The 13992-nt window shown below is 31.1% G+C and overlaps 1 protein-coding gene across 1 annotated transcript in view; it reads right to left on the bottom strand.

The window, feature by feature from the left end:
* The window catches only part of LOC145255739 (pleckstrin homology domain-containing family G member 1-like), a 521632-nt gene that overhangs the window by 429621 nt on the left and 78019 nt on the right, over positions 1–13992 (bottom strand). Inside the window, exon 2 of the mRNA XM_080114372.1 lies at positions 13316–13397. Within this exon, the coding sequence (XP_079970498.1) occupies positions 13316–13397 (82 nt within the window). The remainder of the gene's footprint in view (positions 1–13315; positions 13398–13992) is intronic.

The following is a 13992-nucleotide window of genomic DNA, read 5'->3' as shown; positions in this document are numbered from 1 at the left end:
TAATAGACACTTGAAAATGGGTGGGTGTGAATTAAAAAAAAAAAACGTTTGTCTAAAATATTATATTCGGTTTATTGGAAAGAGCATAAAATTCCACAAGAAAATATCGTAAAAATAGAATCAATAGAAAAATTTTGATAGATTTTTAAAGTTTAAAAATTGAAAAATATTGAGTTCGTAAAATTCATTACCGTTTTTAAAAAAAAAAAAAATATTTCTATTACTTTTAAAACAACTTTAATAGTTTATTTTGGAAGTATAATCCATAAAGAAAATAAACAACCCACTTTTAAAAGAGAAATTACGAGTTTTTTATATTTTATTCGCAGTTTCGTGATAGGGGTGTCAAAAATTCCTACAAAAATTCTGATAGATCTACTAGATTGGAGTGTTTATTCGTTGTAAACGTACCCGACAACATATAAATGTCGACATTTCCAATGTCAATGGTAAGCTGGACTTGAATATACTATAAAAAATAACAAAAAGATATACCAAACCGTCTTTTTCATTTAAAAATGGAATTATTTCCCTTACGTTATTAACGTTTTTTTTTGTTGTATTTATAAATATTTTGTGTTTTATATACATAAAGTACAATTGTTGAATGTTACTGTTTTGATTACAACAACCATAAAACAGTGCATACTCAGGAAGTTTTATCATAATTTATAAGCATAATGTTGAAACACTAAATCAACATTTTATTTTTTTTTTTTTTGCATAATTAATGATGGAAGTATTTTTCTGTTTATTTTCTGAACATTTGTTAAAAAAAATAATTTGTACATTCTCTTGGAAAAAAAGAATCAAACTTTTCTCTACTTTCACATACCTATTTACATTGTTCATGTAAAGCATTCATCTGTTCTTTTTATAATAAAAATTCCGTTTTCAAAGAGAAACGTTTACTGCCAAATTTCTTTAAAAAAAAAAAATTAAAAAAAGTGCAATTTTTCCTGAAAAAAAACTTTCACCTAACAATTTATGGTAAAAAATTCACCTTTTTTTTGGAAGGTTGGGGGGAAATAACTTTTATTGATTAAAAAAATTTCAAAAGATAATAAAAGTAAATAAACGAACAAAATGCAATTTTTCTTGTTCCATTTTAAACTGAGCCACAGCAACGCGTGGCCGGGTACAGCTAGTATATCTATATATATAAAAATGTAAATTTGGTTTGTTAAAAGTGAATAAAACCATATTTCTACATTACCAATTTATTTGAAATTTTCAGACAACCCATCTTTAGAGTCGAGGGATGTTTTTATGTTATTAAAATAAATTTACCTCGCGAATTATAAAAATATATTAAATAAAATAAAAATATTTTTCGTAAATGCAGAACTATGTTCCATTTTATTTCCGGTTTGCAAGCAATTCACGACGATTTGACGATTTCGAATTAGAAATGTAATTCTGGGTTCGTTCGTTATCAATAAAACAATATTTGTACATTACCAATTTATTTGAAAGCTTCAGACAGTCTATAAATTAACATCCCAAATTATAAAAATATATAAAATAAAATAAAAATATTTTTCTTAAATGCGAACCTGTGGTCAAATTTTATTTCCGGTAGCATGCACGTGGGAATGATTTCACTACGATTTGACAATTTGGCATGACAACATTTTCAGTGTTACATCGCTAAGTATAATAGGCATCTCTTATTTTTACATTTTTTATTTCATTTGTTTATCCAAAATCTATATATATAAAAATGTAATGTTTGGTTCGTTAAAAGCGAATAAAACCATATTTCTACGTTACCAATTTAATTGAAATTTTCAGAAATGCTATTTTTAAAGTCAAGGAATGTTTGCATGTTATTAAAATAATTTAACATTGCGAATTATAAAAATATTAACTTAAATAAAAAATATTTTTTGTAACTGCGAGATTATCGTCATTTTATTTCCGGCAGAAATTAGCCTTTCACTTATTGAGATAAGTATTATTTGTATTAATTTTTATGATACTCATGCAGAGAGTGATCCGTGCTGAAATAATGTTATTTAAAAAGTCATTCTTAACATGGGGAGGGGAGGATGTTTTGTACCTATTCTGTCAATTACAATTGAATAAAAAAAAAACATATCGTAAAACTTTAATTAAACGTGGAAATATGATTTAAAAAATAGCGTGGATCGCTCTCTGCATTAGCACAATTTTTATTTATTGCGGACTATTATTTTCATCTTTATTAGTTGTTGTTTCACGACTTTTCGGCCAACTATTCCTCTGGCCTTCATGAAAAGAAGTCCTTTTATAAATGTTCAGTAACTTTTTCCTTTTATTATTCTTAAAGAGTAAAACTTTTCTTATTCATGAAAAGAGTTAAGCCTACGTAAATAAATAAATGTTTGTACACGTGACAAATTATCAATAAATGGTTTAGTTACTTTTTTTTTTAAATTATTTATGAAAAGAGTTAACATAAATAATGTTTGTAAAAGTGCGAAAGGCGACGTTGTACAACCATCACTCCCATGCTTAATTTCTATACTTATAGGTTTTTGGAATTTTTTTTTCACTGGATTATTATTGATTGGACACTAATTAAACAGATTATTAAAAAAAAAAAATTAAAACGAAATCATTATTTCGACATTTGAAAGTGGTGCTCACTTTTTAGTTACAACGTTCTGATAAATCAGTCACCCATTTTGTAAGCAATAAAAACGCGGTATATCAAAACCATAGAAAGTAAAATATGAGCCTCTACCGCATTTGTAAGTCAGAAATATATTTGTTTCTCAAAGAAAAAAAAATAGATTGAACATGACTTTTTTTTATTGTTTTTATGAAAATAAAGTTTCGAGTTTTTAAAATTTTTTTTTTTTTTTTTACTTATTCAGTTAAGTCAGTTTGTGAGTGTTTTTTTTTTTTTAAATTGTTTTTATGAAAGGTGAGTTTTTTTTTGTTTTTTTTTTAAAGTATTATAAATTTCACTAACATGCTTGTTTAATAATTTGGTATTTTTTTAGATTAGGTCGACCTCCACTATTTTCCTTTCAATGACGGCATTTATAGGTTTCCAAGTATGCTGAACACGCAAATCGCATTGAAATTTTGCGGAAATAAATAGTTGCATTATGCATTGTATTCTTCGGCGGCCATCTTTTTACGTGCACACGCGCCATAAACAAATACATGCACGTAAAAAAGATGGCCGCCAAAGATTACAATGCATAATACAACTTTTTATATCTTGATAACTACTTATTTCTGCAAAATTTCAATGCGATTTTCGTATTCAGCATAGTCGAAAACCATTTCAAGTCGTCATTTAAAAGAAAATTGAGGAGGTGGACCTAATCTAAAAATTTACCAATAATTTTTCATCCCGTACGCCTCCCGATACATTGCTTCGTCAACATGCGACCATTTTATATCTCCTGAAGACACTTTCGTATTTAGAAAAAAAAAAAAAAAAAATGAGTGACCAATTTACCAGAACGTGGTAACTAAAAAGTGAGTACCCCTTTCAAATGTTGAAATGATTTTTTTTTTTTTCAATTTTTTTTCATAATCTGGTTAGTGTTCAATCCAGTGAAAAAATTTCAAAAAACCTATCAGTATAGAAACTCCACCACGTAAATAAATAAATAAAAAAATGTTACGTGCGCATGCGTTAGCATTGACTAGGGGGGGGTACTAAGGGAACGACCATTAAATAATTCTGCGGGTCGCCATGGAACTCAACGCCCAAGGAGTATCAAAATAGTTTTCATGATCTGAAGAAATTTTTTTTCAAAAAGTGGGTGATCACTTTTCCATGTAAATTTAACTTAAAATGAGCACCTACTTTCTGGCCACCTGAGGAAGGGGCATTTATTTTTGTGTTTATTGGCTTAAAGGTTTTTTGACAAGGCAGTTTGGTACACGAATGCATATTTAACAGTTTTCGTTTATGCTCACGCATAGCATAAACAAAGGCTACGTCTGTGAAATGGAAAATAGTCCCAGAGTTCAGGGATTAATACCATGCAAAAGAAATCAAACAAAAAACTTTTTAGCAAAAAAAAAAAAAAAAAAAAAAAAAAAATAGCATCCATTTTTTTTCTATCGAATTCATTTGCTGTTTTTATTGAAAACTATTTTCCCCCGGATTTTTGATATAATTTTCCATTAAGGGCCGTGCGTCTCACGTTCGTAAATAACAAAATAATTTTTGTAGATTTTGGTGTGCTAAAAACGAATCTGCAAACCGTTTCCATCGCAAAAAAATAGTTTTTATGATATGAAGAAATTACTTTTTCGAAAAAGCGGCGATCACTTTTCCATGTAAATATAACTTAAAATGAGCACCCACTTTCTAGCCACCTGAGAGAGGGGGGATTTTTTCCCATGTTTATTGGCTAAACAGCTTTCGTTTATGCTCACGCATAGTGTAAACGGAGGCTACGGCTGTGAAATGGAAAATAGTCCCAGAGTTCAGGGGTTATTACCATGCAAAAGAAATCAAACAAAAAATCTTTTAGCCAAGAAACACAGAAAAATGCCCCTCTCTCAGGTGGCCAGAAAGTGGGTGCTCATTCTAAGTTAAATTTACATTGAAAAGTAATTTCATGAAAACTTTCTTTTTGCTACGGAAACGGTTTGCAAATTCGTTTTTAGCACACCGAAATCTACAATAAAATATTTCGTTATATATGAACGTGAAACGGGCCTTAAAGTAAAATAATACCGGATTTTTTGGAGCAGATTTGCCGTTTAGTTGTACAAATATCCTCAAACCAGGTAATCACTAAAAGGGACTTTTAAAAGTCGTCACCTGTATCGAGCAAAAGTTTAAAACCACCGATTATATGCCAGCCTACGTCATGGTAACATATATTGAGTGAGTTCCTAAAAGTTTTTTGTATAGTTTTTTAGTTTAATCTCATTTTCCCAAAATTTCCCCAAACTTAACGTGTTCGATACAGTCTGCCGCCATTTGTATTTTTCAGATATACCGATAAACATTGAATGTTTTTGAACCGATTATACATTACATAAAAACACTAAAATCTTATCCAGTTAGGTAGAACATTTACTTTTCTTGCCTTTGATAACATTTATTTGTTATATATTTATTTTTTGACAACTTCTTTGTATCTGTGTTTAGTAATACAAACCCTTTTCATTTAATGTAACGTTTAATCAGCTTGAAAAACAGTGTTTATCGGGGTATTTGAAAGCCACAAATACCGGTGGTCACTGTTGATTACTTGAAGTTAGAGAAAGTGAGTTAAAACTAAAAAAAAAACTATACAAAATACTGTCAGAAACCCACCGATTATGCCAGCCTATGTCATGGTAACATATTCGGTGAGTTTCAGACAATGTTTTGTATAGTTTTTAGTTTTCAACTTACTTTCCCAAACTTAACATATTCAACAGAGTCCACGACCATTTCTGTTTTTTGAGCCGATTAAACATTTTACATTACATAAAAACACTAAACAATTATCCAATTAGGTAGAAACGTAACTTACCTTACCTTTGCTTTCATTTATTTGTTTTTGGACAACTTTTTCGAATCTGTGTATAGTAACCCTCTCTCCCCCCACCATCAACCAAATATTAATTACTAACTCACATTTTTGTAAAACAACAACAAAAAAAAACATTTAGCGTTTCAACATTTTTGCTACGTTCGGCTTCATCCACTGATTGTTGGTCAAGTCCAAACCATGAATGATTGACAGAAACTCCCGAGGATCCAGTTCAAATTCTGCAAGAGTACCATTTTTTTTCATTTTCGCCTTCTTTTTCACTTTTTCCAGTGGATTGCTGTACTAATGTAAGAAACATGCATTTTCTCTTTTTATTAAATTTTTCCATTACACCAAATTGAGCCACTGCAACGCGTGGCAGGGTACAGCTAGTATATATATATCCCGATTGAATTTGATCATTCATTTATTAATAAATGCTCAACTGATCAATTGAGCTACAAACAAATAAACCGAAAAGAACACTAAAAGCCAGTTTATGTAAAGACTGGAATGTTCCATTATGCTCAAATGAGCAAACCCATGTCAAGAGGAATCGAGAAAGCAAATAAATCAAACTTTTTCTTCATATTTTCTTCTTTTTTTTTTTTAGTTTTCCATGTTTTCTTTCTTGTTAAAAATGTCAGCGAGTAAAGTCAATAAGAAGACTGTTCAAATGCAATGAGATTTTTCTTGGCCAAGAATTGCTGACTACTTTTGTGAACGTGTGCATTGTTGTGGTGAAGAGAAAGTGTAAACAAAAGTGAAATCATTGCAGAAAACGAACATTACTGCTATATGCTCCAAAAACATGTAAGATGACACATAGGTCTTTTGTCTATCTTTATATTATAAATGAAGTTGTTTGCATGTGTGCTGGGACATCAGTCAAATTGTTGATCTAACAAACGCAGATTTGAAATTTGTATCCTTATCAACGTTAGAAATTTTTAAATCTTTCGAAAACTTATTCAAAATCAAAAGTAAAAATAGCATTAGAAAAAAAAAAACGTCCAAATTTTAGTTTTCCCTTGCAGCCAACTGAATAAACTTTTCGTATCAAATCAGTATATTGCTTATTTAAGAGAGAAAACATTTAACTTTTACATTAAAAATAAATAAAAATCATTCGATAAAATGCTCATTAATATAGTTTATGCTATCATGGGTTTGAATCTCACCTAAGATAATTGTTTTTTTTTTGTTGTTTCTTTTTGCTATAGCATTTCATTTATTTCTTAGATATCGATTGTTTTTGTTTGCTATATAGCATTCACTCTAGGTGGATTAAACCGTCTTCCTCCAAAGGAGGAAGTGTCAAGGGGATATTCAATTTACATGTGGTCCCCAGTCGCCTATAAGTCGATATCGATCATCATGTAAAATTTGTTTTTTTAGAATGTATGAAAAATTTATAAAAATTCAAGAAAAGTTTAGAAACCTGGCATAGGCGGATACCTCATACAATACATAGTTCTGTCATTTTTCAGACACACTTTGCATACGTGCCAAGTCGAATGAAAATGATGCGTCTTCTTTGGAACAAGTCACATTACCAGATACAGAGGAGCTTTTGTTGTCTATACTGAACCCTAGTGTTGAGCGACTATCTGTGGCAACATATTTTTGTCCGGTAACTTTATCAGGTTTGCACTTGACCCATATTCACTTGCTAGTGATGCATAAATCTATAATCAGAATAACATCTTTAGTCGCAGAAGGGTTTGAAGTATTATTGGCCAATAAACTGTTGACTTGTCTTTTTTTAACTTTGGTGGCTGTGTTTACTGTTTGAATAATGAGCCTCATGTGATTGAGTGAGAAATAATGCAATAAACTGCATATCAAACAACATGAACCAACCAATATCATACACTAGCAACATTCAAATTCTGTTCGTTATACAGAACAACTCCCTTAGGGATGTTGGCAACCTTCATGTGGTCTCTCCAGTAAGTACCATCGTTTTTTTAGAAAGAATTCTAACTAAAAAGATATCCAGAAATGAATACTAACAGACATCATCTGATTTATACGAAATGGAGGAGTGATGCTATTAACCAGTACATCATATACTTTTAAAGGATAAGATATTTTCAGTCCTCGGCAGTCCCCATGAACCAAAAGGGTGGGGAATGTTCTTTGTTTACCATCTGTGTAGGAATGCCAAAAAACATGACATGTTTGGCGGCATTAATTACTGACCATGAATGTCCATGTGATGCTTAATAATAGTCATAGGCCTTCATTAAACTTGACCTTGTATCACATCAAATTGTTGTGAAAGGTTGGTTCAGAAATTTCCAATGCAGACTACGCATATGAATTACGTATGGTCATTGATTAGAAGGAAAGTCTGTTTTTATACAGACTCAAATACCATTGACTGGCTGAATGGTTCAATGGTGCAGAATAAAATTTGCTACAGGAACAGTAGCAGAAACTTGCTATGAAGTAAGCGAACATTAGAAAATATTGCATTTTCAAAGAAGCAGCTTATCTTGTAGGCTTGTATATAATCATGTTTATCAGCTGTTTTCATTTGTGAAGTATTTCATTTTAGCTAGTCTAGTAACCTACTATGTCGCCATGTTTATCAGCCATTAGCAGGGGCCACTCCGCAGGAACTAAGAACATGTTTCATAGTTTGGGATTTTTCTTTGTACAAAAAACAGGTCGACTCAAACTCCTTTCATTTTGTGAGGTTGGTTATTAACGAAAGCATGTAAGTTGAGCATATTATGAAGCACAACCTCAGAGGCACCAAATGTCTTCCACATAATGAATCTTTGCAGAGCTTCTTCCCTGCTGTGATTGTTTTATGAACCTTTTGCTTTCCTCATAATTGAATGACCAAATCTCAGAAATCTTTGGCTGAATCCATAGACCATATTTGAATGCTGGTTATTCCCAATCTAGATCTTCCTGTCTGAGTGAGTCCGAGGACTTCTTTGAGAGTAAGGTTTTCAACTTATTTATAGCATCTCTGACTTTCCACTTCCTTGTTTTACGAGAGGGTTGTGCTGTCTACTGTTTCTTTGTATTTGGCCAGTATTATTTGTAATCTGACATTTCCAGCTTTGAATTCCTTTGCAATAGATTGAAGCGATAATTTTAGTTTGCTTTTGTTAGAGCTTTGCTTGATAATCCAATCCCAGCCACTTTCTCGTATATCTACAAATATTTGCTTCTATTGTTTTGACTGTGCTCATATTTACTCCATATACAAATACAAGAGCTCATAACAGAAGTGGGATGCGCATGTGTTGAAAACACCATACTTTGTATTTACATTGCCGTGAACAGTGTCTGATCATTTTAGACTTGTCGACTGTTTTGATTGTCACTTTAACCTGTTTGGAGTCTTTCACAGTATTATTGTATCATCTACCCAAGTTTTTTATCCATTCTTCTGAGATGATAGTGATTTTCTGACCACCTCGAGTCTCATTAAGTTTATGATGCAATCATTTGTTATAAACTGCATATGAAATTCATGAAATATGTTGCAAGCATCTTGCATATTCTCTCTGAGATATAGTGCATCTGAAGAGATAACTGAATCATTCGATGAGGAACAGATCTATATGCATTAGCCAAATCGAACCATGACATCCAAGTTAATCTTGTTAGTTCTCGCTCTTTGGATAGTCTCCCATATCATGCTTCCATGCTCCAGACAACCTTTTATTCCAAGGACACTACGATTTTGCACGGAAATATTGATATATCTATTTGATAGTAGGTATTTGGTTATTCTTGAAGCCATTACTACAAAAAATATTTTCTTCCTACATTGGTTTATATGAGCTTCTGAATTCTGTTCTTTGGGTATGTACACACAGTTCTTTCATCCACTGGTTACTGACATGTTTTTTCCATGCCAACTTCAAGTTTATATATAGCTATTTAAGCACGTTAGGACATAATTTGTAAAATAAGAAGAGTATTCCATTCAGGCCTCATGCAGATTTATTTCTGGCTTTATTGACAATACATTTACCTCTTTGTACATTATTATGTTATGTTGAACTTTTTATGACGAAATCCTTGCCATATCGGTCTACTATTTTGTTCATGTGGGATGTGTTGGCTGCAGTTCAGTGTATGTGCATCTTAAGCGAGTTTCTAAAACGTTTTGTTCATTTTAGTATTCCTGATTTTGGCTGATTAAAAAGATATATTACGGAATGCTATGCTGGTATTTTCTATTTAGAATTGGTGTCCAGCAGACTCTTTGAATTTGGAGCAAAGTGTAGTAGCTGTTCTGATACTACACTTCAGCTTTTAGTGCCCCCTTATAAGGAGTTGGATTTTCCTCAAACTAAGCTTGTTTCTTTGCTGCAACCACAGAATGGGATCGCGTTTGTTCAAGTCATTCAAAAAATTAAAATAAAACCCCTATGTACGTTTCATGTTTTAAATAAGGATTTTCTTTTACCCAACTTATTTTATGATATTACTAGCTAAACCAGCGGGCAGCTTTTAACTAATTATCATTAATTGTAATAATGTTACAATTTCGAAACTGTTATGATCCAGCATCAGAGATGTTTCATGCAAAATTTGGTTTTAACTACAATCACCCCTCTTGTCAAAACGTGCTTTGCACCGAAATAGCTTTGAAACTTACCTAATTCCGGTGATATATAATAAAAAAGACCATAAAAAGTAAAAAAAATTTGTTTTAAATAATGTAATAATTTGAGGGTTTTCATATTATTCAAACTGCAAGATGGCCCTAGAATTGAACTGCAACTGAACTATTGCATTTTGAGCATACATGGAAAAATGGGGCATCGACAATGCCCCATTTTTCCATGTATGTTTAAAAGCACTCTGTGCCCATGAATAATCTTTACCCCATCCTCACTCCATGATCCACAAAGCATCTAAAAGGCTGTATCTAATTAGTCAATGATTATTTGAATCTAGGCGTATAGGTTTTTACATGCATAACAATCTATGCACAAACTTTTGATGCAGAATTTAATACTTAATAAACTTGGAAAAAGAGGAAATTTAATTATCAAATTATAAATCAAGCAAAGAAAGTTGCAATACACAAACGAAAGATTTTTTTTTACTGAATTTAACTCGATTCAACTTGCTAACATAAATATGACGAAGAATTTTATCCGATGAATTGGTTCTCTTATGAATTTGAAAGGTCTTTACTATGAATGGAATGAGAGAAATGCGATAAATACTTGCTGGGATGCAGATGGGTGGGATGAGAGATTGCCCTTTACAAAGTCCATATTGAGGAGTAAATTAAAACTATTCAAGACAAATGTTCATTATCTTGTCTCCACACAGTATGTAGTCTTTGACTGATGGCTTTGGCAAATGTTACTAATGACTGAAGATGAATAGATCTCTGTTAGCATCAACTGCCCAAAATTTCAAAGAATGGTAATCTAAATAAAGTTGGGAAAAAAAGAAAGAAAATTAATGGCAAAAATGTCTTATTTTTAATCAACAGAAAAAGTTTTGAAACATTCTTGATTCTATTGCAGCATATATGCTTCTCCACACTTCAGAGGAGGGAAAAGGGTAAATAATTCTTTCATTTTATGTAATTCAAAATGATTTTAATTTAACATTGTTTTGGTGTATGTGATCAGACATAATTCCTCATCATGAAGAGGAGGAGGAGGGAGCAGGATTCAGAAACAACTTTTATTTTAATGAGCGAAGTTTTAAAAGAAAAAGACTAGTGACAGAATTGTAATCCAATTTATTGAAATGTTCAATATTGACCTTCAAATATGCTCTCATGTAGTTATTTCGCATGAACTTTAAAATGTTATCTTTATTGGTCACATTTCTAAATTGATGAAAGGGGTTTGCAGTGCCTGAACCCTCATTTTCAAAGACTCCACTTATCACAATATTTCCCATCATTTAAGCATGCAAAAGTAAGAACGGTTTGAGACACTATTAAAGTTTCTCTATTGTTAGTAGTTATAAAGAGAGAACTGCAAAGCTCATTGCAACCAATCTATACACTGTTAAAATACCATGTTGTTTTGGGAGCTTATCTATTCATAAACAGAAAGATGATTAGTTGACAAAAAACAAAAAAATATAGAGAACACATTACTAAGGCAGTAGTTTTTACAATGATAATAAACAAGAGGTGTTTTATAAATTAAAACAAATGAGCATTAAAAAAACATTTCATAAATATTTTTAAACTAAGTGAAAGGATATTCTGCATTAGTTCAAAGCGAATTATTTTTGTTTGAATCATTGAAAAAACAATTTATGATTTTGTCAATAAAAACAATATGTACATTCATCATAATTACTTACTCTCTCATACAAATACTAAGTAGTATACTTTTTTTCTATGAAATTTAACAAAATATTTTTTCTTCGTATGATAGAAGCGAGGTAAAAATGGAAATTGAACAAATTACAGAATGCAGACATTATTGAAATTTAAGAAACTGCAGATTATGTGTGGTTCATGAATAAAATAAAATTCATTGTAGGTTATGGAATTTGCTATGGAGCGTTCAAATTCAAGCAGATCTATTGTATTCGTTTACACAATATTGTTGAAGAAAAAAGTATGAAACAAGCCCACATTCCCAGCTATAAGTAAAATAAGGACCTGTGTTCAATCAAACCTGTTTTTCATAATGGGTATTGGATTTTGGCATTGAGACAAACAATAACAAAAATTGCATTTTAAACTCACTGCATCATCTCTAAATTTTTAATACAGAAAAAAAATACAGAATAAGCAACTAGCTGTATTTACCGGACGCTCCCCAGATGAAGGGTTTAGATAAAAATAATTCAAAATAATTAAGCCATAATTTATGCTTTTTATTCAAAAAAATAATGTGGCACATTAGGAAAGGAATAAAGGGGGAGAAATGTGGGGTGGTGCAGAAAAACAAAATTTGCTGTCATATTGGTTTTATAAACTATGAGACGATAAAATAATGAGAAATAATTATTTTGCTTCTCATGCGAAATGGATTTTTTTTATCCATTTCACTTTATTTTCCTTATATTTGATAGACACACATTGTGGACACAACAACATCACTTACATGTTGTCAACATTCAGTGGTCATCCAACGAATATTACAAACATTTTTATTCCATTTGTTTCAATCTAATTTTTTTCAGTTTTTATTTTTAAAAAATACTTTTTAGATGAATATAAGATAAAAAATTTTTTTTATAAAATAAAGTAAAATAACATCAGTTTTCAAAAGGTCATGAATTCATTTGCTAGTTGTTATGATAGTCTATACAAAATTAAAACATTTCCTACATTTTAGATAAATTAGATGCCATTTTTCCTGAACAACCACAACAACCCAGTGTAATATTAAACTACAAGTGAGAATATGGGTATTGATATATTTAAAATATTAAGTGTTTAAATGTGATAAAGAAAAAATATGGAGAAAAAAACCATCAGCAGAAGAAACAAAGCTGGGAACAAATGAAAAATACTGAACGTGTGCGAGTGAAAAAAACTTGCCTAGAACACCGAGAGTATACACATGAGATTATCAATGATGATTTAGTAGTAGTTGGTCCAATATTCAAGAAAAAAAATGGTTAAATGTTTGAGATTGAGACGTATTTCCATAATGAAAAAAAAGTCTGATTTTTAGAAACTTTTTTTTTTGTTTTCTCTTCTCAGATTTATAAATATATAAGAATGTAACCATTTCGACATGTTACTTCAATAGAAACTAAAGATTGGAAAGAGCAGAGTTAAAATAGAGAGAGAGGCATGTAGTTGTGTAATGGAAGAATAAAACTGTGTTGTATACATCGGCTAAAAATAATCAACTTACCTTTGTCATTATTCTCAACAGATTTGTAATTAATCCTTTCCAAATTTCGAGACTCAGTCTCTTCAATCAAACTAGAAAGAACCTGAAAATAATAAAAATTGTATCAATAAAACAATAGAAATTTGTTCAAATAAAAATAAAATAAAGACAGTAAAAATAGTATCCATCACAGATAGATTGAGGATATGAGTGTTTGGATCTCTAAGAAATCTAGAAAAACGAATGAGAACTCAGATGTGGGGAAAGTATATTTGGATGGCAAAGTGAATGATGTTCATTAAGTTGGTTATCTTGTTGATACTGTCGTATTTGGTATACGAAGTAATCAATGTGTACTAAAATATCGATTATTACCACGGTGAGACAGCAGGATGGGTCTTGATTAAAAGGAGGTAGTAAAACAAACGTTTGTAGATTTTCAGAGATAGCAAAACCTCGGATGTCCCCAGGGATCGTAACATCTGTGACACAAGAACTGGTCTTTTTTTTTTATTGTTTTGAAACATTACAGATTCCATTGGAGCAGCAGCAGGAGCTAGTGTGATAGCAAGAATTACAAGTAGATGGATTACCAAAGACCAAAGAAAGAGTCTATCAGACATATGTATGCAGTGTAATGATGTATGAAAGTGAAACCTGGCCAGTGAGAGTTGAGGATATGCATTGCATGGAGAGAA

Source organism: Euprymna scolopes, chromosome 31 (genome assembly GCF_053919585.1).
Source record: "Euprymna scolopes isolate OS-2025 chromosome 31, ASM5391958v1, whole genome shotgun sequence".
NCBI lineage: Eukaryota > Metazoa > Mollusca > Cephalopoda > Sepiida > Sepiolidae > Euprymna > Euprymna scolopes.
Note: the sequence above shows the minus strand (reverse complement) of the source record. Positions and strands in the feature narration are given on the sequence as shown.